Here is a 26,605-nt window from a genome sequence, read left to right as displayed (position 1 = left end):
CTTCAAACAAAATGGCATAAAACAAGAGAAACTACTTGGCACAGTTTGACAATGAATTAAATTTCAAACATCTTCATGGGGAAAGCTGACCTTTAATTGTGTATTTGTTTTACTGTCTTTCTCACTAGATTGTAAGCTGCATGAGGTTTGGGGAAAATGTCTGCTTTGTTTCACTGAAGGGTAGCAGAATATGCCACTCCCAAATATGCCACCTTGCCATAGGATTATTTTGAGCTAAAGGCAGTTGAAAAGAAGCAGATATAAGGAAAGCTCGCTGCTCTCCCCCATCTTCCTGAAAAAAATGTCTCTCCTCCTCTACCGGGAAGGAGAGAAGTTGATCACCTGAGACAACTCTAGTCCCTAATCAACCCAGAGACACAAACAGAAAAATATACATAACAAACCTTATAAGCAGGCTATTATCTTCCATTAGTTTCCCTCATATATTTGCCTTCCTATAATTTGCCACTTAGAAACTAAAGTTCTTTGCCTTTGCCTTATCACTTCTCTAAAAATGTATTGTTTGTTTGTTAGGATGCTATGTAAACCCACCCCTTTGAATTACTCATCACTGGGTACTCCCCTGGGCATGCCCAGTGCATGTGTTAATAAACTTGTTTGTTTTTCTCTTGTTAATCTGTCTTTTTTCAGTTTAATTTAAGGCCCAAGCCAATGAACCTAAGATGGGTACAGGAAAAAGAATTTTCCCTCCCCTACATCACCATAGTATTTTTGGTATCTAGCACTGAAAACTATTTATTGATAAAATGAATGAATTGAACATTTTATTTTACGTAAGTCCAGTGGGTTTTTTTTTAATAGATCTTTATTGGAGTATAATTGCTTTACAATACTGTGTTAGTTTCTGTTGTACACCAAAGTGAATCAGCCATATGCATACACATGTCCCCATATCCCCTCCCTCTTGAGCCTCCCTCCCATCCTCTCTATCCCACCCCTCTAGGTCATCACAAAGCACCGAGCTGATCTTCCTGTTCTCTGCAGCTGCTTTCCACTAGCTATTTTACAATCAGTGGTGTATATATTTCGATGCTACTCTCACTTTACCCCAGCTTCCCCCTCCCACCCCATGTCCTCAAGTCCATTCTCTATGTCTACATCTTTATTCCTGCCCTGCAACTAGGTTCATCAGTATCATTTTTTTGTTTTAGAGTCCATATATAGTTAGAATACAGTATTTGTTTTTCTCTTTCTTACTTACTTCACTCTATATGACAGACTCTAGGTCCATCCACCTCACTACAGATAACACAATTCCATTTCTTTTTATGGCTGAGTAATATTCCATTGTTTATATGTGCCACATCTTCTTTATCCATTCATCTGTCGATGGACATTTAGGTTGGTTCCATGTCAAGGCCAGTGTTTTACTTGCTACAAATCTACTCAACAAACTTTTTTTTCTACTATATAACATTCACAGAGAAATGGTTCTTCTCTCTCTTCCTCTCTCTCTTTCACACACAGAGACCTGTATAGTCTGTTTCACTATTTTCTCAATACAACCAATGTTTTACCAGGTTTGAGTAATTGTTCAAAGATTACATCATTGCAGTGAATTACATGTTTCTGAAAGTAGCAAGCAGAAAAGATGATTAGTATATGTTGATGTAAAATCAAATGATATGTAAGAGTGGTCCATATTTCAGTGCGTACAGGTCACAAACACAGAGTTCTCCAAGACAGGAACCAGCCTCAGGGCCTGCTCGTAGTACTCCAGGGCTTCGTTCATTTCTCCTTTTACTTTGTGGATGAACCCAAGGATGCACAAGCTTTCTATATCTGATGCATCTCTCTGAAGTTTCTTTAAAGCAAATTTCTTCAAAGAACTGATACTTTTATTCCTTGCTAATGATGCCATTTCTATTTTTACTGCTTTTAAGTAATGGCTGATTGCATCAACTTCAGATTTTTTGTGAAATTCCAGAAATTGGCCATAGTGGAAATGTACCTGTTGCAGCATATATTTGCTGAGTGATTCCATGCATAACACCTTTTGATAAGCATCTTCAGCTTTTTTGTGGTCACCTGCTTCTGTGTACATTTCTGCCAGGTCTATGTAAGCAAACTCAAATGTGGGCTTTTGTTGCACAGCAAATGCAAAATGAGATATGGCTGATTGTATTATTCTGTTGATGTTTTCTTTATCCTGTCCTTTAGGCTGCCAGTTTGTAGCTCTCTTTATTTGGATAATTTGTGACTTGTAGCAAAGCCCCATCTGGTGATGCAGCATGACAGAGGAGGGTGTTGCTTTCAAGGCCAATTTTAAGAACTTAAGAGCTTCATCCAGAGAGCCTTTTTTTCGGTAAAACTTGGCAGTATATCGGAAGACATAGATCTTTGAGGACGCGTTGGTCAGTGCTTCTTTAATGTATTTTTCTCCTTCAGCTTGTCGTCCTACACCTTGAAGCTCCAGGGCAAGGAGAGCCTTAATATATGCATCTTTTGGGTTTAGCCTGACAGCCTGTTGTAGGGTATTCAGACAAAATTCCCCAGTACGCTTTGCTGCTTTGTTAAAGCTCTCCAGGCGATAGACGGTGATTGCATACCCAGAGCTGAATTCAGGGTTTTCAGGGTCCACTTCCAGAGCCTTTTCAAAGCAGACCTTGGCCCGTTCATAATTCTTTCCTCCACATTTCAGCAAGGCCCATCCTTCCTCACAGTCCATATAAGGACACTCCATTCTATAGCTGGAGGAATTTGCAAGTTTCCTGCGAGTGTTCTTCACCTTGTCCAGGTAAATCTGGGCTTCTGCATGTCGGCCCATGTGGTAATGCAGCCAGGCATAGTCGCCCCAGGTAACCAGACTTCTCATGTCTGAGTGGTTGGCATGTTCTTGCTGGGTTAAGTCTTCAGCTTCTTTCAAACTCTTCAAGGCTTCCTCATTCTGGCCTCTCAGGTGTTTCACATAGGCCAGTAAGTTGTATATTCCCACTTTGTATGTGTTGTCTAGGAACTCAATCTCCTCCAAGACCCTGTTTTCTAATTCAGGTATTTCAGTGTCGTCAATGACCAACTCCCATGTAAAGTGACATCTCAACTGTTCCAGTTTATCCTTGATCTGATCTTCATCAGAATTAGTACTATAAAAACAAAAGCAGATTTTCTTTGTTAGGTGACAAACAGCCAATAGAAATAAGCTAGACAAAACACTGCGTATTTAGAGCTTAGCCTTGAAAAGGGCACGCCTGCTTTGATCTTCCTTTGAGTTCCTGTATTTCTAAGATCCCTGTGGCCTTTAAATGCAGTTTGCTTGGCTTCATACACTGGCCCCAGCACTTTCTACCCATGCAGCCTCTCTGTGCTTCAGAGTCTCTTTTGTAAAGTGGGGAAAATAATAGACTTATCACACAGGATTTGGTGAGAATTAATAAGCCTATCTATGGAAAGCACTTAGAGCATACAGATTTCATGCTATGTAAGAGTTTCCTAGGAGACTGGTTCAAGATGGCAGAGTAGAAGGACATGCGCTCACTCCCTCTTGCAAGAGCACCGGAATCACAACTAACTGCTGAACAATCATCGACAGGAGGACACTGGAACTCACCAAAAAAGACACCCCACACCCAAAGACAAAGGGGAAGCCACAGTGAGACGGTAGGAGGGCCACAATCACAATAAAGTAAAATCCCATAACCGCTGGGTGGGTGACTCAGAATCTGGAGAACAATTATACCACCGAAGTCCACCCACTGGAGTGAAGGTTCTGAGCCTCACGTCAGGCTTCCCAACCTGGGGGTCCGACAAGGGAGGAGGAATTCCCAGAGAATCAGACTTTGAAAGCTAGCGGGATTTGATTGCAGGACCTTGACAGGACTGGGGGAAACAGAGACTCCACTCTTGGAGGGCACACACAAAGTAGTGTGTGCATCAGGACCCAGGGGAAGGAGCAGTGACCCCATAGGAGACTGAACCAGACCTACCTGCTAGTGTTGGAGGGTCTCCTGAAGAGCCCAGGGACAGCTGTGGCTCACCGTGGGGACAAGAACACTGACAGCAGAAGTTCTGGGAAGTACTCCTTGGCGTGAGCCCTCCCAGAGTCTGCCATTAGCCCCACCAAACAGCCGGTAGGCTCCAGTGCTGGGTCACCTCAGGCCAAACAACCAACTGGGAGGGAACTCAGCCCCATTCATCAGCAGACAAGTAGATTAAAGTTTTACTGAGCTCTGCCCACCAGAGCAACACCCAGCTCTACCCCCCACCAGTCCCTCCCATCAGGAAACTTGCACAAGCCTCTTAGATAGCCTCATCCACCAGAGGACAGTCAGCAGAAGCAAGAAGAACTACAATCCTGCAAACTGTGAAAGGAAAACCACATTCACAGAAAGATAGACAAAATGAAAGGCAGAGGACTATGTACCAGATGAAGGAACAAGATAAAATCCCAGAAAAACAACTAAATGAAGTGGAGATAGGCAACTTTCCAGAAAAAGAATTCAGAATAATGATAGTGAAGGTGATCCAGGACCTTGGAAAAAGAATGGAGGCAAAGATCGAGAAGATGCAACAAATGTTTAACAAAGACCTAGACGAATTAACCAACCACTAGAAGAATTAAAGAACAAACAAACAGAGACGAACAATACAATAACTGAAATGAAAAATATACTAGAAGGAATCAGTAGCAGAATAACTGAGGCAGAAGAACGGATAAGTGACCTAGAAGACAGGTTGGTGGAATTCACTGCCATGGAACAGAATAAAGAAAAAAGAATGAAAAGAAATGAAGACAGCCTAAGAGACGTCTGGGACAACATTAAATGCACCAACATTCACATTATAGGGGTTGCAGAAGGAGAAGACAGAGAGAAAGGACCCAAGAAAATATTTGAAGAGATTATAGTCAGAAACTTCCCTAACATGGGAAAGGAAACAGCCACCCAAGTCCAGGAAGCGCAGAGAGTCCCAGGCAGTATAAACCCAAGGAGAAACACTCCGAGACACATAGTAATCAAATTGACAAAAATTAAAGACAAAGAAAAATTATTGAAAGCAACAAGGGAAAAACAACAAATAACATACAAGGGAACTCCCATAAGGTTAACAGCTGATTTCTCAGCAGAAACTCTACAGGCCAGAAGGGAGTGGCACAGTATATTTAAAGTAATGAAAGGGAAGAACCTACAACCAAGATTACTCTACCCAGCAAGGATCTCATTCAGATTTCATGGAGAAATCAAAAGCTTTACAGACAAGCAAAAGCTAAGAGAATTCAGCACCACCAAACCAGCTCTATAACAAATGCTAAAGGAACTTCTCTAAGTGGGAAACACAAGAGAAGGAAAGGACCTACAAAAACAAGCCCATAACAATTAAGAAAATGGTAATAGGAACATACATATTGATAATTACCTTAAACATGAATGGATTAAAGGCTCCAATCAAAAGACATAGGCTCGGTGAATGGATACTAAAACAAGACCCATATACATGCTGTCTACAAGAGACCCACTTCAAGCCTAGGGACACATACAGACTGAAACTGAGGGGATGGAAAAAGATATTCCATGCAAATGGAAATCAAGAGAAAGCTGGAGTAGCAATACTCATATCAGATAAAATAGACTTTAAAATAAAGAATGTTACAAGAGACAAGGAAGGACACTATATAATGACCAAGGGATCAATCCAAGAAGAAGATACAACAATTATAAATATATACACACCCGACATAGGAGCACCTCAATACATAAGGCAACTTCTAACAGCTATAAAAGAGGAAATCAACAGAAACACAATAATAGTGAGGGACTTTAATACCTCACTTACACCAATGGACAGACCATCCAGACAGAAAATTAATAAGGAAACAGAAGCTTTAAATGACACAGTAAACCAGATAGATTTAATTGATATTTATAGGACATTCCATCCCAAAACAGCAGATTACACTTTCTTCTCAAGTGCACACGGAACATTCTTCAGGATAGATCACAACTAGGGTCACAAATCAAGCCTTAGTAAATTTAAGGAAATTGAAATCATATCAAGCAATTTTTCCGACCACAACGCTATGAGATTAGAAATCAATTACAGTGAAAAAAAACGTAAAAAACACAAACACATGGAGGCTAAACAATAGGTTACTAAATAACCAAGAGATCACTGAAGAAATCAAAGAGGAAATCAAAAAATACCTAGAGACAAGTGACAACGAGAACACGACAATCCAAAACCTATGGGATGCAGTGAAACTAGTCATAAGAGGGAAGCTTACAGCAATACAATCCTAACTCAAGAAACAACAAATATCTCAAATAAAGAATCTAACTTTACACCTAAACGAACTAGAGAAAGAACAAACAAAACCCAAAGTTAGTAGACCTACGGACCTATGGACAAATTTAGTAGAAGGAAAGAAATCATAAAGATCAGAGCAGAAATAAATGAAATAGAAACAAAGGAAACAATAGCAAAGATCAATAAAACTAAACGCTGGTTCTTTGAGAAGATAAACAAAATTGATAAACCATTAGCCAGACTCATCAAGTAAAAGAGGGAGAGGACTCAAATCAATAAAATTGAAATGAAAAAGGAGAAGTTACAACAGACACTGCAGAAATACAAAGCATCCTAAGAAACTACTACAAGCAACTCTATGCCAATAAAATGGACAACCTGGAAGAAATGGACATATTCTTAGATGGGTATAACTTTACAAGACTGAACCAGGAAGAAATAGAAAATATGAACAGACCAATCACAAGTAATGAAATTGAAACTGTGATTTAAAATCTTCCAACAAACAAAAGTCCAGGACCAGATGGCTTCACAGGTGAATTCTATCAAACATTTAGAGAAGAGCTAACACCCATCCTTCTCAAACTCTCCCAAAAAATTGCAGAGGAAGGAACACTCCCAAACTCATTCTATGAGGCCCCCATCACCCTGATTAGAAAAACTGCACAAAGATACTACAAAAAAAGAAAATTACACACCAATATCACTGATGAATGTAGATGTAAAAATCCTCAACAAGATACTAGCAAACAGAATCCAACAGCACATTAAAAGGATCATACACCGTGATCAAGTGGGATTTATCCCAGGGATGCAAGGATTCTTCAATATATGCAAATCAATCAATGTGATACACCATATTAACAAACTGAAGAAGAAAAACCATATCATCATCTCAATAGATGCATAAAAATCTTTTGACAAAATTCAACACCCATTTAGGATAAAAACTCTCCAGAAAGTGGGCATAGAGGGAACCTACCTCAACATAATAAAGGCCATATATGACAAACCCACAGCAAACATCATTCTCAATGGTGAAAAACTGAAAGCATTTCCTCAAAGATCAGGAAAAAGACAAGGATGTCCACGCTCACCACTATTATTCAACACAGTTTTGGAAGTCCTAGCCATGGCAATCAGAAAAGAAGAAAGAAATAAAAGGAATACAAATTGGAAAAGAAGAAGTAAAACTGTCACTGTTTGCAGATGACATGATACTATATATAGAGAATCCTAAAGATGCCACCAGAAGACTACTAGAGCTAATCAATGAATTTGGTAAAGTTGCAGGTTACAAAATTAATGCACAGAAATTTCTTGCATTCCTGTACACTAACAACAAAAGATCAGAAAGAGAAATTAAGGTAACAATCCCATTCACCATTACAACAAAAAGAATAAAATACCTAGGAATAAACCTACCTAAGTAGGTGAAAGACTTGTACTCAGAAAACTATAAGACACTGATGAAAGAAATCAGAGATGACACAAACAGATGGAGATATATACCATGTTCTTGGATTGGAAGAATCAATATTGTGAAAATGACTGTACTACCCAAAGCAATCTACAGATTCAATGCAATCCCTATCAAACTACCAATGGCATTTTTTTCAGAACTAGAAAAAAAATCTTAAAATTTGTATGGAGACACAAAAGACCCCAAATAGGCAAAGCAATCTTGAGGGAAAAAAACGGAGCTGGAGGAATCAGACTCCCTGACTTCAGACTATACTACAAAGCTACAGTAATCAAGACAATATGGTACTGGCACAAAAACAGAAATATAGATCAATGGAACAGAATAGAAAGCCCAGAGATAAACCCACACACCTATGGTCAACTAATCTATGACAAAGGGGACAAAGATATACAATGGAGAGAAGACAGTCTCTTCAATAAGTGGTGCTGGGAAAACTGGACAGCTACATGTAAAAGAATGAAATTAGAATGTTCCCTAACACTATACACAAAAATAAACTCAAAATGGATTAAAAACCTAAATGTAAGACTGGACACTATAAAACTCTTAGAGGAAAATTTAGGAAGAACACTCTTTGACATAAATCACAGCAAGATCTTTTTTGATCCACCTCCTAGAGTAATGGAAAGAAAAACAAAAATAAACAAATGGGACCTAATGAAACTTAAAAGCTTTTGCACAGCAGAGGAAACTACAAACAAGACAAAAAGACAACCCTCAGAATGGGAGAAAATATTTGCAAATGAATCAACGGACGAAGGATTAATCTCCAAAATATATAAACAGCTCATACAGCTCAATATCAAAAAGCAAACAAACCAGGCTTCCCTGGTGGCACAGTGGTTGAGAGTCCGCCTGCCAATGCAGGGGACACGGGTTCGTGACCCGGTCCAGGAAGATCCCACATGCCGCGGAGCGGCTAGGCCTGTGAGCCATGGCCGCTGAACCTGTGTGTCCATAGCCTGTGCTCCGCAATGGGAGAGGCCACAGCAGTGAGAGGCCTGCGTACCGCAAAAAAAAAAAAGCAAACAACGCAATCAAAAAATGGGCAGAAGACCTAAATAGACATTTCTCCACAGAAGACATACAGATGGCCAAGAGGCACATGAAAAGTTGCTCAACATCACTAATTATCAGAGAAATGCAAATTAAAACTACAATGAGGTATCACCTCACACCAGTTAGAATGGGCATCAACAGAAAATCTACAAACAACAAATGCTGGAGAGGGTGTGGAGAAAATGGAACCCTCTTGCACTGTTGGTGGGAATGTAAATTGATACAGCCACTATGGAGAACAGTATGGATGTTCCTTAAAAAACTAAAAATAGAATTACCGTATGACCCAGCAATCCCACTACTGGGCATATATACCCAGAGGAAACCATAATTCAAAAAGTCTCATGCACCCCCATGTTCACTGCAGCACTATTTACAATAACCAAGTCATGGAAGCAACCTAAATGCCCATCGACAGATGAATGGATAAAGAAGATGTGGTACATATTACTCAGCCATAGAAAGGAACGAAATTGGGTCATTTGTAGAGACGTGAATGGACCTAGAGATTGTCATACAGAGTGAAGTAAGTCAGAAGGAGAAAAACAAATATTGTATATTAACGCATATATGTGGAATCTAGTAAAATGGTACAGCTGAACCGGTTTGCAAGGCAGAAATAGAGACACAGATCTAGAGAGCAAACGTATGGACACCAAGGGGGGAAAGTGGAGGTGGGGGGGTGGCGGGGTGGGATGAATTGGGAGATTGGGATTGACATGCATATACTAATATGTATAAAAATAGGTAACTAATAAGAACCTGCTGTATAAAAAATAAAGTCAAAGCACAGGTTCCTGAGATCACACAGCTGCATGAGTGGCAAAATCAGGACTCAGGCCATTAAAAAAAAAAAAAAATGTTTCCTATTTTTGTAATTAGGATAGAGACCAGTAAGAAATGCAGAGCCTTAGGAAACATTATTGACCTTAGGAACTTAGTCTGCAGATTATGCAACAAATTAAGACCACCTAAAAGCAATAATATTTGGCCCATTTATTTGGAAATAATAATGGATTCACAGAAATCTGCAAAGATTGTACATAGGTCCAGTGTATCCTTCACCCAGTTTCTCCCAAAGATTATATCTTATCTAACTATGTCAAAACTAGGAAATTGGCAGTGGTACAATATGCATACAGTTCTGTCATTCTATCACATGTGTAAATCCATGGAACCATCATTTGATCAAGTTAGAGAACTACTCCATCATCACAAACATCTCTCTCATGCTGTTTCTTTAGAGTCAAAACTGTTGCCTCCCTCCATTTCCAAACATTTCTAGCCTCTGGTAACTACTAACATGTTTTTCATCTCTATAATTTTGTCATTTCATGAGTGTCATATACATGGAGTCATATATTATGTAATCTTTGGAGATTGCCCTTTTCACTCATCATAATGCCCTTGACATACATCCAAGTTGTTGAGTTTTATCAACAGTTCATTCCTTTCTACTGGGGGGTCATTTGCCATGGTATGGGAGTATCACAGTTAACTATTCATCTGTTGTAGGACATTTCAATTGTTTCTGGTTTTGGCTTATTACAAATAAAAGTGCTATGAAGAGTTGTATACAGGCCTTTACATGGACATACGTTTTCATTTCTCTGGGATAAATGTTGAGGAGTGCAATTGCTAGGTCATGTGGTAAGTGTATGCTTATGTTTTTAAGAAGCTGCCACACTGTTTTCCAGATGAATAGTATCATTTTTCATTCCTACTAGTAATGTATGAATGATCTAGTTCTTTGCATTCTTACCAGAATTTGGTATTTTCACTTTTTTTTTTAATGTTAGCCCTTTTAATAGACATGTAGTGGTATCTCCTTGTGGTCTTAATTTGCATTTCCCTAATGGCTAGTGGTGTTGAACATATTTTTATGTGCTTATTTGCCATCTACATATCCTCTTTCATGAAATATCTCTTCATATCCTTTGCCTATTTTCTAATTAGGTTTTTTTTATTGTTGGGTTTCAATAACTCTTTATAGATTCTAGATATGAGTGCTTTGTGATGTTTTCAAATATTTTCTCTCAGTGTGTGGCTTGTCTTATTATCCTTTAATAAGGTCTTTTGAAAAGCAAAAGTTTTTACTTTTGATGAAGTATAATTTATTGATTTTTTTTCTCTTATGGGTCATGTGTTTGGTATCATGTCCAGGAACTCTTCACCAGGCCCTAAGTCCTGAAGATTTTCTCCTGTATTTTCTTCTACAAGTTTTATAATTTTACATTTAAATCTGTGATCCATTTTGAGTTAATTTTTGCATAATGTATGAAGATTAGGTCAGTGTCTCATTTTTCAGCCTATGGATATCCAGTTGCTCCAGCGGCATTTGTTGAAGACTGTTCATCCTCTATTGAATTACTTTTGCACCTTTGTCAAAAATCAGTTGGCTGTGCTCGTGTGGGATTATTTCTGGGTTCCTTATTCTGTTCCACTGATCTGTGTGTTTATCCTTCCACCAATACCATACAATCTTGTTTACTGTGTGTAATCAATCTTAAAACTGGGTAGGGTGATTCCTTTCTATTTTTCTTTTCCAAAATTGTTGTTCTAGTTCCTTTGCTTTTCCATATAAATTTTAGATTAATATTTTCTATATCTATAAAAAATCTTGCTGGAGTTTTGATAGGAATTTTATATCAGTTGGGGGAGAATTGACATTGTTGCTATGCTGAGTCTTCTAATCCATGAACATTCTGTATCTGTTTATTTAGATATTCTTTAATTTCTTTCATTAGCATTTTAATAGTTTATAGGCATTGAAGTCCTATGCATGTTATGTTAGATTTACACTTAAGTACACTTATGTGTTTCTTTTTGTGCAATTTAAAATTATATTGTGTTTTTAACTTAATTTTTACATGTTCCTTGCTAGTATATAGAAATACAATTGGTTTTTGTATGTAAATCTTGTATTCTGTAACCTCGATGAACCCACTTTTTAGTTCTAGGAATTGTTTTATAGATACCTTGGGATTTTCTATGTAGACCATCATGGCATCTATAAATAGGGACAGTTTTATTTTTTCTTTCCGATCTGTATACCTTTTATTTCCTTTTTCGCTCACTGGAAAAATTTCTTTAGCTATTCCTTAAGGGTAGGTCTGTTGGTGCCAAATTCTCTTAGCTTTCCTTCATTTGAGAATGTCTTAATTTCCTATTTATTCCAGAAGGATATTTTTGCTGGATATAGGATTCTAGGTTGAAAATTCTTTTCTTTCAGCACTTGAAAAATGTTATGCCCCTTTCTTCTCAACTCCATGGTTTCTAACGAGAAATAACTTGCCATTAGACTTGTGTGTATGTTTTTCCCTTCCTTATAGCTGAGGTGTCATTTCTCTCTACTGCTTTCATGGGTTTTCTTTTTGTCTTTAGTCTTCAGAATTTTAACTGTGACGTGTCTTGGATTTCTTTGGGTTTATCATCTTTGGACTTTGGGCAGCTACTTGAAATTAGAATCACATTGGATAATTTCTATCATTCTGTCTTCAAGTTCATGAATTCTTTCCTCTGTCCTCTCCATCCTGTTTTTGAGCCCACCCACTGGGTTTTCATTTTGGTTATTGTACTTTTCAATTCTAAAATTCCCATTTGGTTCTTCTTTATATCTCCTTTTCTTTGCTGAGACTTTTTATATTTTCATTTGTTTCAAGTGTGTTTGCAATTGCCCATTGAACCATTTTTACGATGGCAGCTTTAAAATCCTGGTTAGACAATGCTAATATCTGTGTCATCTCAGTGTTGTTGTCTGATGATTATTCTTTCTCATTCAAGTTGAGATTTTCCTGGTTCTTGGCATGATAAGCAATTTTTAATGAAAACCTGGGCATTTGGGTATTATTATATATTATAGGACTCTGAGTTACATATAAATCTGTTTTAGCAGGCCTCCTCTAATACTGTTGTTCTAGGGAAAGGGGAAGGACACCTCATTCCACACTGCCAGATCAAGGTGGAATCCTGTTTACTCACTTGTCTTTCATTAACACTTTATGGGGAGCCTGGGCTCCTCATTACTGCTGGATGGGGGTGGGAGTTCAGGATCCCCCAGGCCTCTGCTGATACCACCCTGGCTTGAAGGGGTAGATGTGCCTTGTTACTCTTCTCCATGTGGCCTTTACTGATGCTGGGAAGGGAGGTGAGTGGGGAAGAGTGACCTTATTACCTCTGGATGGTGGTGAAAGTCCTGAACTCCACTAGGCCTCTCTGATACCACCTCAGTGGGGAGTGGGAGGATACCTCATTACCACTAGGTGGGGGCTGATGTCCACACCTCCTTTGTGGTCTTCACTCCCTCACTGCAGAGAGAGGGACTCTTGTTACCACCCTGGTGGGGATGGAAGTCTTTGCATTCCACTTGCCCTTCTCTGGCATCATCCATGGGGGTAGGGGGAGGGTGAGAGTTGGGATGCCTAGCTATAGCCTGGTGAGGGTAGAAGTCTAGGCTACCCACTCAGCCTTTGCTGGCAAAGTTCGGAATGGGGCTTTAGTTTTTATTTGATTTTTTCCTGTGTATTTGGCTGGAGTAGAATGGTTGTTCATAAATTTTTTGTCTTGCTAGGCTGTCCCCTCCTTGGTCCTTTGGCTAGAGATAGCAGGCTTTTCATGGGACTTTTCTGTCTATGCCTGCTGGCATTTCTAGGTTGCTGGCTTCTCCAGCACTCAGTCTGGGATATATGCAGAAAAGAGGAATATCCATATACAAGAGAATGAAGTTGGACCCCTACCTTATACCGTATACAAAAAATGAAATCAAAATGCATCAAAGATCTAAATGTAAGACCTAAAACTATAAAAATCTTGAAAGAAACAGGGAAGAAACTCCATGACATTGGATTTGGCAACAATTTCTTGGATATGACACCAAAAGCACAAGTAACAAAAGTAAGAATAAATAAGTTGAACTTCATCAAAATTAAAAACTTTTGTGCCTCAAAGGGCACTATCAATAGAATGAAGAGATAACCCACAGAATGGGAGAAAATATTTGCAAATCATGTACCCGATAAGGGATTAATATCTAGACTATATAAGCAATTCCTACAACTCAACAGCAAGAAAAAAACAACTGATTAAAAAATGGGTAAAGGACTTGAATAGATATTTCCCCCAAAAAAATATACAAATGGCCGGTAAGCAGATGAAAAGATGTTCAACATCACCAATGTTAGTGAAATGCAAATCAAAACCATAAGATATCTCTTCACACCAATTGTGATAGCTGTTATCAAAAACACAGAAAATAACAAGTGTCGCTGAGGATGTGGAGAAATTAGAACCCTTGTGCACTTCTAGTGAGAATGTCAAATGGGGCAGCTGCTGAGGAAAATGGTGGTGATTCCTCAAAAAATTAAACATAAAATTACCATATTATTCAGCAATTCCACTTTTGGGTATATACCTAAAATAAATGAAAGCACAGACTTGAGTAGATATTCATAGCATTATTCACAATAGTCAAAAGGTGGAAGCAACCCAAGTGTCCATCAGTGGAAGAATGGATAAACAAAATGTGATCTATACATACAATGATATATTATTCAGCCTTAAAATGGAAGGACGTTCTGACACATGCTTCAAAATGGATGAACCTCGAAGACATTATGAAAAGTGAAATAAGCCAGTCACAAAAGGCCATGTGTTGTATGCTTCCATTTATATGAAATATCAATGATAGGCAAATCCATAGAGACAAAAAGCAGATTAATGGTTGCCAGGCCTAGGGTGAAGGATGAGTGGGGAATGGCTGCTCAGAGTGACAAAAATGTTCTTGAAGTAGATAGTGGTGATGGTTGCACAACACTGTGGTTGTATTAAATACCACAAAATTGTATACTTAAAAATAGTTAAAATGGTAAATTTTGTCTTACGTGTATTTTATCACACAAAAAATCATATTACTAACTTGAATAGAAATTCTACAAATTATATATGTCTGTGTGTGTATATATGTATATATATCTAGTACATGTTGAAATAAACACAAAAGCATTAAAACATAAAAGCTAATTACCATGCCATCTGAAATGAGCTCATGAACCTCCACTGGTACCCTTTAAGAAACATTTGTTTAAAGGTTAAATAAGATATCATTGAATAGAGACTCTGGTTCATGTCTCAGCTCTATCACTTATTATCTGTGTAGCCTCAACATTTCTTAATTTAAAATTCGTATTGCAAAATAAGTATAATAGGAGTACCTGCCTCATAGGTTTCTTTTGTAAATGTAGTAATTTACGTAATACTTTGGAAGCCAGGTTGGCCCTTGATAAGCATTCAGGAAGTGATATCTACTTTATCATTATTATTACTATTTTCTTAATTATCAGTGATAGTCCACTCTTATCTGTCTGTGGACCAAAGGAGGGGAGAAGGGTTGATAATAGGCCCATAATTATATGCATTTTCTGAAGCTGTTGCCCCTTCAAAATTTTGCCCACTGGAGCACTGAGGGGGAATTTGCAGGTTGATACAAATTAAAATTTTGATCTGCTGATATCAAGAGTTATTTGAATGAAGATTCAGTTTGGGTAATATAGAAATGTTCACATTAGGCCCTTTACCTAAGGAAGATGAGGGAGTTCCCAAGCACAGAACTCTAGCCAAGCCAGGAGGCTGTCAAACATCTGCAGACCACATGGCTTCCCCAGAGGACACGTAATCTGCTAATCTTAAATCCAGTCAGGTTGAGAAGGCCCAACATAGGAACCCGGCAGTGCAGATAGTGAGACCAGAAGCCAACAGAGAAAGGTCTTATTCTCTAAGCAGTGAGCTTCTCCTACTCTTCCCACACAATATTTCCCTCAAGACATCTGAGCCATGACTATGGCTCACACAGCTGTGTGGGTCCTACTTTTTTCCCTGTTGTGGAGCCAGAGAGCAATATTTCTATCCAGACAAACTATCCATTCCCTCCCTAGGTCAGACAGAAGTGAGGTTGGTGAAAAATTACTTCAGAGATTGGGATCATTTTCTCCTTTCCTCCCTTCCCATTTCCCTCCCCTTCTTTGGGTTTTAACATCTTCCTCAGGGAGTTGCTAAGAAAAATAAAGATGTCTGAACTAATAAAACAGTTTATGTGTGTGTATGAATGTGCATGTGTGTGAGCACACACATGTGCGCGTGCGCGCGCGCGCACACACACACACACACACATTCAGTCCAAAGTAGATGATCAGATAGAAGAATAAGGGAATGTCATCACTGAAACTAAGTTTGTTGAGATAGTATGATTAACATTTTTTCCAGAAACTTTACACAGAAAGTAGAAAGTGAAATTAAACTAGGCAGAGTGGTAGAAAACGAAACTTAAACAGTTATTGCTTCCTTTGTTCTGTATTGAAAACGGATTGAGAAAAGGCTGGTGGAAAGCAGTTTTATTGATGTGCTAATTCCTCTCTCAGACTCCATAAGGCCTTATAGAAACCCAGGAACCAAGAGATGCCAGTAATGTAGAGTCCACTGAACCTACAGCCAGGGAGACCTGTGAAAATTGGCTCTGTGAACTTGCCAAGGTTATGCCCCCAATCTGTGCCTTGTTTGCTCATCTGGAAACAGAAATTCTTCTTTTTATGGTATAAAATTCTGCAAATCACTAAACTAGAGCCTTAAATTTGTTCCAATTCTCTGAGAGGTTGTATCTTACTAATTATTTTGTGCCTTTGCATACCCTTCTTTCTGGAGAATGGTCAAGGATAAAAAGAGTTCTATAACTTCTTCTTTATTCATAGGAACAAAGAAAGTGTAAGTGCTAGCATCTTGAGACATCAAACAAAACATGTTGGGCCTTAACGAAAACATTTCCTTATTCTTAATGCTCTCTCTTGTAGTCATCTAAAGTGTTCTCATTAACCAGACATGATTACCATACCTGTGCAAGAGAGTATCCTCTTGGTGCCCGTGGCATCCAGTTCTACCCCATCCTGACCCATACAGTCTTCTGTAGTCGTGGTGCTTGTGTTAAGAGGTTGGGAAGAATAAGTGCTGACACTATGGTCCTGGGTACAGATTACGCTCCTATTACTAGTGTTCTCTGAGCTCTTGTTTTCCCTACTTTGTATTGGAAATTGCCCTACTCTCCTGATACGTGTAGTAAAGTGGTGATTCCAGCAGATTTTGCAAAGCAAATTTCTCCCCAATCACAGTTAATTTAATCACTGGAAGGCCCCTTATTGAGAGGAGACAATTAGACTTGCTTCCCTGAGAAGCTGAATCTGTTGAGCTTGACATATATATATTTGGCTACCATTGTTAGCTATGTTTTTCCATGGCACCTGACAATAATAAAAACAGAGGAAGTTTATTCACAGAGAAGAATATCAAGTGGTTGAGAGGAGTGAAACAGAATTTGAGATAAGCGATGGAAGGTTTTGATGACGCCTTCTGTCCATAGCTTCACCGTGAAGAGTCAAGGGGCAAGGAGTATCTTATGGGATTTCAGGGTGTGTACCGAGTTGTATGGACCCAGATTACCAACGACTGTGGACCTGGGACCATATTGAGGGTTGTTCCTAGTGCTGCAAAAACCCAGGGACTGGCAAGGGTTTGGAACCAGATCTGCCTCCTACCCTAAAGGAGAGCGTCAGTCCATTGTTACCTATCATGAAGGTTGGTGGCTAGGTTCTCGATGACTGCATAGAAAAGGGAGAGTTGAGGGAGGTAGCCTCATTTTTAGTTACTCTCCTGTATATAGAAGGCTATGAAATATAAAAACCTACTCCTAATGAAGTGGCCAGGATTCTGGTCATTACTTTTGGTTTCAGATTGACAGAAATAAACAATCCACCTAGTTCAGAAACGAAGGAAATATGCCAGATACCAAGAAAGCCTCCTGATCTTTGATCACTTGAGCAGAAGGTAAAAGTAAGATGCTCTGGAATAGAGAGCTCTCTGATGCTGCAGAATGACACCTCAGTCAAATTCCAACTCAACTGTAGTTCATGGAACTTGAATTTAAATACTTACCAACTACCTGGCACATAGAAGCATGCAAATAAAAGGTGACTATTGGGAGATTGGGATTGACACATATATACTAATATGTATGAAATGGATAACTAATAAGAACCTTCTGTATAAAAGATAAAAAAAATAAAATTCAAAAATTTTAAAAAAAGGTGACTGTTGGTGGTAGCAGTAGTAGCAGCAGCAGCTGCAGCAGTATTTTCAGTCATCAAGTTTAAATAGTGCTTTCTTTAAAAAAAAAAAGCTTCCTATACTTTTTCTTTTAAAATAAGAAACAGAAAAGGAGCAGCTGCAAGAACGTTTTCCTCTTAGAAACACTTCATCAGACACCCTGTCAGATCCAAAAAGTTTCTGCTCAGCCCCTCCTGCCCAGCTCATCTCCCATGCCAGCCCTCACCAATGCTATAAGCTTCCACTGAGACATCCTGAACTGGTTAGAAAGTTCTACACAAATAAAAATTTCTGAATAAATAATACAGGTTTATCTGTGTATTCTGATAAATGTTCAGGCTATAAGCAAACGCTGAAATAAATGAATTAGAAAAGCTCTCTTTTTGGGGAGCAGGGTGTCTTTGGAGTCCTTGTGGAGAAAAGTAGTTGGGTTTGTAATTTTCCAATGTACTAGATAGAATGTAGAGAAGCAGACGAAGTGTTTATCTTGTCATTGCCATGAACTTGCCAGCAGTTCTGGTTCTATGGGGCTCTGGCTTGGGCTGATTAGGTATTCAGAATCTTGCCTACTGTCTCTGTGGATTAAACAGAGCTGTGAGCAATACAAGACAGAGCAGTAGAGAGGAAACAGCCAAGAGTGTGTGTGTGTGTGTGTGTGTGTGTGTGTGTGTGTGTGTGTGTCCCCAAACATGTGCTTACAGTTAGGAAAACAAAACAAGAACTGGAGAAAATGATGCTTATAGAAAATGAAATTTCAGCACTATGCTGTAAGTCCATCCCCAGGAGTCTAGGACCAGCTAGCTCCCTGAGTGATTGGCCAACTATGATAAGCTACTTCACCTCTATAAGCCTCAATTTCCTCAACTGATACATAAGTGATTTGGAATAGATTATCGAATCTCTACCCTCACTGCACACTAGAATCATCTAGGGAGGCTCCAAGAATAATGCCAATCAGGCCCTGTCCCAGACCAATTGAATACACCCCTGGGAATGGGCCCCGCGTCTCAGTATTAAAACGGAATGCTCAGGTGATATTGATGTGCACCTGGGCTGGAACCAGGACCTTGATGATCCCTGGTGTCTGTTGTTTGACGGAAATTCTCTGACTGAGTGATCTGGGACTCAGTCCCTGGACCTACTTCCCTTTCTGTGAGTCCCGGGTTCAGTCTCTTCATTACTCTGCGCCTTGTTTCCCCACCTGCACGGTGGGCAATGAGCTCCTCAGTCTCTTCCTGATCCACAGGATGGATGGAAAAAGAATGGGATTCTGAGTGCTTTGGCCACTACCAGAGGGGAAGGGGGATCGGGGGAGGGCAAAATGGGTAAGGGGGGAACTCTGTGGTGACAGATGGAAACTAAACATTTGGTGGTGAGTACACTGTAGTATGTACAGAAGTTGAAATATAATATTGTACATATAAAACTTATATAATGTTATAAACCAACAACAAAAAAATGTGTGTTCCTTTTGAGATTATTTCTAAATACTTCTGATCACATCCATGGAGAAGAACTCAGAGACAACAGAAGTCCTTTGTAGTGAATGGTCTGATGATTTTCACATTTTCTCATGGGTTTTCAAGGGTCCACTCAGCCCACCTTAACCCACAGTTTGGCTTATTGCAACACAGTCAAGTACTGAGTTTTTATCATTTCCTCCTTTACATTTCAGGCTTATTTTGAAATAATTACAGACTCACAGGAAGTTGCAGGAAGAGTCTTGTGCAGCCAACCCCTGACCCCCCCAGTAGCAACATCTTGTGTAACTGTAGTACAATATCAAAACCAGGAAAATGACATTGGTACTGTGTGTATATTTTAAAGATAAAATATATTATGATTTCATCTTACAAATTCAAATTTACAGGATTTTTACTTAACCTAATTGATCCTACATCTGTGTATTTTTTCCTCCCAAATTGAATATCTCTTTTCTATGTGATACCAGCGTACATATGATCTATTCCACAATACACTGACAACAGTCTCAGAATAACAAACTCAGAACACCTTCAAAATGATTGCTGAGTAGAGTTTAGCGGTTTTGTTTTTGTTTTTGTTTTTTGCTGTTCTTTCATCGTAAGATGTAACCTTCTAAAGATGTAGAGTCGAATTACAATGTATTAAAAAAATCACTTGGAATACTTCTCTGTGCGGTTTTATCCTTTATCTCACATATATTTTGGTTCATTTGCCTCATTTTGATTTACTTCTAGAATACTTCTTTTTTTTTACTTTTTTATCCTAACATTTTATTATGAACATTGTTAAACATAGAGTTCAGAGAATTTTCCAACAAACACTAATACACTCACCACCTAGATTCTACAGTTAACATTTTACCATATTTGCTTTATTACGTATCTATTCAGCCATCAATTTCTCTATCCACCCATGAATTTATCTTATTTTTTTGTTGTGTAAGAAGGTAATCAGTGCAATTAATTGATAAAACATTTCAGCATGCATATTGTTGTAACTTTAGTCAGACCTTGTTTACAAGGAAAAGACGATATTCCTGCTCTAGTAGTTTTCTTCTGGTTAAATCTAATAAATCTGCTCTTAGTTTAGTATCAAAGTTGAAATGGGTGTTACTTGTGTGTTCCCCAGGTATCATCTGAATGACCCCACTCAAAACTCCCTTACCCTCTGCCATTGGTCAATTCCAGCTCTCAGGGATCAGGTAGCATAAGTCAACCTTTTAATTCCATGGCCTGTAGAAGTAAATCCACCCCCACTCCCAATATTTAAAAAAATTCTTGGTAGGGTTTATATTCCCATGGCTTCCTTGCCTCAGGTCTTCTACTGCTATGTAAGTTGCCTCTGTGTTTTTCTACTTCCACCCAAACAAAGAATATACAAAAAGCATACAATCTTTTAAAAATCTCACCAGTAAAATACATGCAGAGACTTTATTAGCTTATTGAGTTGTTAACTTTATTGAATGTTTTTGGAGAAAATATTTTAGGGAGAGAAAGGAGAAGATTATATCACATACCACAAAGCAAACACTTAAAAGATACATGAAGGTATTTGTGTCATTTTTAGCTTGCACATCCTAAACAGGTTTTTCCCTTACTTTGCCTTTCCACAGTACATTTTAACTTTTCTTAGGTGTGAATAAGTGTCCAGCCAAGTGTTTGGAGCACATAGGTCTCTCATGATTGCCAGTAGCTGGACAAATGTAAATTTTAAAGTTTGAATTTATTTTGAGGTTATAGACTTGGCTCACTAACCAGCAAATCTGGGAACTCAATCACATCTGAACCCTGTTTTCTAAATCAGATATTTGTGTCTTCAATTAGCAACTCCCATGTAAAGTGACATCTCAATTGACCCAGGCTATGTTCCATGAGATTTCCATTTGATTCATCACTGTATTTGTATTTTTTAGGAGGATTCAATCTAATGGAAATGAAGCCAGTACTTTGAATACTCAAATATTATCCGTCCCCCGTGTCCTTGCCTTCTTTATCTGTTGCCTCCCAGGATTCTATGGTCACGTCATTAGGACAAAAAGCACGTTGGTGTAAAAACCCTGAGGAAATGCTAATTACTTCCTGGTGCCAACAGGCAGGTAATATGAAGTCTAAAAGGCAGCTGGAAAGAAATTAATTCTGCTAATGTTAAAATAATTTCAGCATCACCCTCAACACTGCAAACCCCTTCTTTCCTTCTGCCCCCTCTCAGCATTGTAGTACACCACTAATGCTGTCAGAAGAAATGTGGAGAGAGGGTTCACAGAAGTGTAGATTCCTAACTCATCTTTTCCATATTCCCAACACATAAACATGTTTTGGTTTTCTCACTTCCCAGGAAGGGTTCTGAGTGAAACATGAGAGCCAAATATGCAGGGCCTAGTAATTTGCGTTCTAATAGAGCACTCAGGTCGGGTGTGGTACAGGGAATATGCCACGCAGTTTGAGAGACTCTGTGACACTTACTCCCTGTTTATAGTTCACACGGGAAGTCTAGCAGGTAAGAAGACGGTTCACGTAGACATATCCCCCAGTCCTGTCAGAGCGTATTTCAAGGCAAAAGCGACTTCATTATGAAGTTTCATAGTGCTGAACTAATCCTTAGCACGTTTGCTGAGAAGTAAGCGTGCTTTTAAAATAACCACGGCAACCATAACAAAACACACAAAGCTCTGATTTTGTCCTTTCAAATATAAGAAACAAAAGGGGGACCGGGACCTGCAGCAACTTTCCTCCAGGCCCCAGCTCTCATTGACCAGATTTTGCCTGAAAGGATCTGAGCATGCCCTCCTAGGCTCTCTCAACATCCCTTCCCAGCTGCCAGCTCTGCTGGGAGCACATCCCTCAGCGCCTGACTCTGTAAATCGGGAAGAGCCACAGAAATAAAAGTGCATGAATTGGTAACATAGGTTAGATAGATGATTAGTGAAATGCATATTTAATCTACTAGCAAAAACTGACTCAGCATAATTCAGGAAGTTGCACTCAAGAACAAGATTTGGGAGAGATTCTCAACTTCCTATCAGAGAACCAGGGAATATTTACCTCATGATGGCTGTTTCCCTGCAATTCTGAAAAGCTGGGGTTCAGGCAGATTTTATTTTCTGCTGTGGGTTGCAAGCAAATGCAGAGGAGGTTTCCACTCAGGATGCTAGCTGTTAGGTCTGTGCTTTTATAAAATAGAAAAGGAAAACAAAACTGAGGGAATGCTATCAAGATTCCTGCTGAGGAGAAACTGCAACTGAACATGCAGAGCTGAGCTCAGTTCTCCACTGGGAGTACCATTCTACACAGATTCTGCAACTGTGCTTGAGAGTTTGAAAGAAGGCATTGTCGATTGCCATGCACATTATAGGCCCTCCTCCCAGAGATTCAGATGCAACCTAGGGGCGGGCTTGGGCTCCGGACTCTGCATTTTAACAAGCACCCTGGAAATTCTGTTGCAGAAGTCCCTGTATTGTGTTTTGAGAAGCATAGTCCTGGAGGTATTTTGTTTTCTGTTTTGTTTTGTTTTTTTTGGCAGTACAGTATGCAGGATCTTAGTTCCCCCACCAGGGGATTGGACTCATGCCCGCTGCAATGGAAGTGAAGAGTATTAACCACTGGACTGCCAGGGAAGTCCCTGGAGGTATTTTGAAAAGCAGTTTCCCATTTACTTGTAGGAGATCATGTAAGTATCAAACAGTGAGTCAGACATCTAGAAGAAAGGAAAATAACCACAGAAAGCCTGGACTTCGGTTTTCTCTTTGACCAGCTCTGGGGTATTTCTTGAATCACATCACAGCCTCATTTCCTCACTTCTAAAATGGCCTGGAATAAATTTCCTTTTTTCTTCCATCCAAATGATAGGAAACTGTGCTGTAGGGAGATGCACTTTTACCTTCATCTCAGGTGTGGCTCTGGGCACTCTAAGGACTGATCTTCCCTCTCCAAATAGGGACCCGAGGGTCCAGACCTCCCAGTCCCTGCCCCTCCTCTCTAATGTGAGCATAATTAAAAGCATTAATACATTTCACCCGTTTGGCCTTTGTACCCAGAAGAAGCCCAGCCCTGGAGTTTGGCACCTTAGTAACCACCCTGCTCTGACACACTTTCTATATGACTTCTTGGCCAAGTAATTTGCCCTCTGAGGCCCATTTTTCTCATCTAGAAAGTGAAGCTAATAAAAAATAATAGCGTTCCCTTCCTAGGGCTACTGGGAGGATGATGATAGATAATGCGTGTAGAGCCCTGGACAGAGTGCACTTCCAACTGCAAGGAAACTGTTACTGCCATGATAACTGGCATATCAGTGTTATCATTTTAAGTGAATTCTGAGTGTGCAAAGGGGCCAACAAATTTCCTCAGTGGATGGGGCAGAGGAGGGCACTCATTAGCCAGCCAGCAGGTATGAGGTGTTTCCCCAGGTGGCTTCCCCGTTTGGAAATTTTTAGCACAGCCGAGAAGGAACAGCCTAACTTGCCCCTGTCCCTACAGCCTCTGGGAACAGGGCACCTTGATGTGGGCCTCAGTCCAGCATAGTCCAGAGAGCCTCCCTCAGAATTCCTCAGGTCCGTGGCTCTGGACACACCCAAGCACAGATCACTGCCAAACTTCTTAGGCAGACTGGCTACCAAGGCACTGGGCAGGGCTAGGTTTTTCTGGTCAACTCACTCATGCAGACATGATTCACATCACTCATGCCTGGGAGCCCATCACATAGGGGAAGTGACCTGAGGCATTTAGCAGTGAATTCCTCATATCCACCCCATCCCCAGATACAAGCCTGCAGAGCATTTGGGAGCCCTTGGGTCGCCCTGTCCTCATTCCCTGAATGGTCACTAGGGTGCTCCCTCCCCAGCCAGTCAACCCCTCGATCCCTTCCCAGGTGTTTGATGGGAAAGTTTTCCTTTTCTCTCAGCTGTTTTTTTCCTGAGGCTCTAACTGATGTTAGAACTCAAGCAGGTCTATATGAATCTTTGAAAATCAAATTTACTAAGATTATGCTTTACATTTAATAAAATGAACCCATTTAAAGTGTAGTTTGATGAATTTTGACAAACATATATACCCATGTAACCACCACCACTATCTCTCTATAGACTATTTGCATCATCCCCTGTGTACCCTCCTCGTCAAGCCCAGTCTCACCCTCCACCAACCCCAGGCAACCGTTGCTCTGCTTTCCTTCATTAGAAATTAGATCAGTATTAGGAAAGAGATTAAGTCATTATGTTTTGAAGAGAAATTATTTTCTGCTGCTCACAAGTTCTCATTACAGCAATAAAAATAAACTCCCAGCTTCCGGTTTGTTTTCCTATAAGAAATGGAAAAAATGTCCATCTGTAAGGATTGTTTTTTCCACTTCTCACCTTGAAGTGATCAAACTTTCAGGGCAAAATTCCCAACATGAGTTGCCTTTTTACTACCAATTTCATCTTTAATAACATCTGCTGAAAAGAAATGCTTCCTTTTAAAATGACAAGAAGAAAGCCTCTTAGTTCTTTCCAAGAAAACAACAGAAAAAACCTCAAAAGAGTAATTTGCTTAGATCTGACTTTGAACCAGCAAACTTTGTAGCTGATTGGATCTAACCACTCCTGCCAAGCCTCCCTCACATCCGGCTCCTGGCTCCCAGCTCCACCCGTGAAGCTTAGGGAGTCGGAGTGCACACACCAGAAAAAGTCACAGAAATAAAAAGTACCCATATTGGTAAAGGCATGTTTAGTCCACAAGCAACAGGACAACTCTGGAACTTGCCTGCACCCAAGAAGCTCAGCTTACAATTTGGTTTCAAGATCGAGGGTGCTTGCAAGGTATCTCACTGACCTCATGATGGTGATCTGTTCTCTGCTGTTCTGAAAAGCTGGGGTCCAAGCTGATTTGCTCTTCAGAAATCTTTCACGTCTGCCTCAAGTAAATACTGAAGGGGGCTATAAAAGAGGGATGTGGGGTAGGGAGAATGCATCAGCTGATATTTTCTCCCAATCTCTGAGTGACTGCCTTTATGAAACCGAAGAGGATTTGGAAAGTGAAACTGATTTAAAATCAAGAGGAGGAAAAAGAAACTTAAGAATCTGTCATGACTCAGTAGAAGTAAATCGTTTAAAAATCATGACTGGGGACTTCCAGTGGCGGTCCAGTGGTTAAGACTCTGTGCTTCCACTGCAGGGGGCGTGGGTTCCATCCCTGGTGGGGGAACTAAGATCCCACAAGCCTCGGGGCACAGCAAAAAAAAAAAAAAAAAATCGCACTCCCAGGAATCTGACCCTAACTCTAGGGTGGGTCCCAGGAAATTGCTTTTTTAATGAAGTCTGTAGGAGATTCTGGTGTAGGGGTTTCTGGGAGCACATATTGTGAAAGACTGCTCCAGAAATATGTTGTAAAAAGTAACTTCGTCAAGTCAATTTACTTGTGGGAGACAATTTGCACCTTGAGACCTGGATTTAATTCTGTGTGTTATTTACTAGCTCTGGGATTATCCATGAGTCAAATCACTGAGCCTGATTTTTTTTCCCCCATGCTAAATGTAAGAAGCCAAGCCCTGGAGTAAACCCTGAGCACTTTCAATCTCTGAGGTCTAAGGCAATCGTTCAGTTCTTCCAGCTATAAAATGGGAAATAGTAACACATATAATATTGTTGGCAAGCTGCCTAGCTGATAAATTTACATATTTATGCTTTAAGCTCTGAAGGAGTGATAATACCCTGAGAGATTTTTTTAAATAAAATTTTCTATGATGTAAATATCCGTGAAAATATAGGGAATATAGTTCTCATGGCTGATTTGAAGATGCAAGAATTGTCAGTTGCGTAGGAGAAAGGCTCCCTCCATTCTGAAGCTGCAGAAGGTGAGAGAGAGAGATGCTTGTGTAACAAAACTGACACCTGTTTGTTTTTTCCCAACAATGGGAGCACCATAAGATACTTCGAGTTCAGAGACTGTGTTATGTCCAGCCAAAGTAACCTGCAACTGGGAAGGTCTGTAATTCTGTTGGTTGTCTGACTTAACAGTTTGTTATCCTGGTAGTGATAAAGTGACATCCCTTTATATCTTTTATAGTGTCACCCAGGTAAGAGGGGCCCCTGCTTTTGGCCCTGTGCTTTAGAGCGCCCACATACCACAGACACACAAGATGTAAATTTGTGAAGGAATACATGGCATCTCTGTTACTGAGAATCCAGTGCTTAATCCT

At 39.7% G+C, this 26,605-nt stretch overlaps 1 protein-coding gene across 1 annotated transcript; it reads right to left on the bottom strand.

Moving 5' to 3' along the window:
• Positions 1 to 965: 965 nt before the first annotated feature.
• LOC132507008 (interferon-induced protein with tetratricopeptide repeats 1-like) lies at positions 966 to 25,362 on the bottom strand. The gene is made up of 2 exons (XM_060125910.1): positions 25,240 to 25,362; positions 966 to 3,104 (listed from the first exon to the last, which is right to left on the bottom strand). The coding sequence occupies exons 1-2, from the start codon at positions 25,242 to 25,244 to the stop codon at positions 1,667 to 1,669; spliced, it is 1,443 nt and encodes a 480-aa protein (XP_059981893.1). The 5' UTR covers positions 25,245 to 25,362; the 3' UTR covers positions 966 to 1,666.
• Between the last annotated feature and the right edge of the window lie 1,243 nt (positions 25,363 to 26,605).

The sequence above is a fragment of the Lagenorhynchus albirostris genome, chromosome 16 (genome assembly GCF_949774975.1).
Source record: "Lagenorhynchus albirostris chromosome 16, mLagAlb1.1, whole genome shotgun sequence".
NCBI lineage: Eukaryota > Metazoa > Chordata > Mammalia > Artiodactyla > Delphinidae > Lagenorhynchus > Lagenorhynchus albirostris.
The sequence above is the reverse complement of the archived record's forward strand: the minus strand, read 5'-3'. Positions and strand labels throughout refer to the sequence as shown.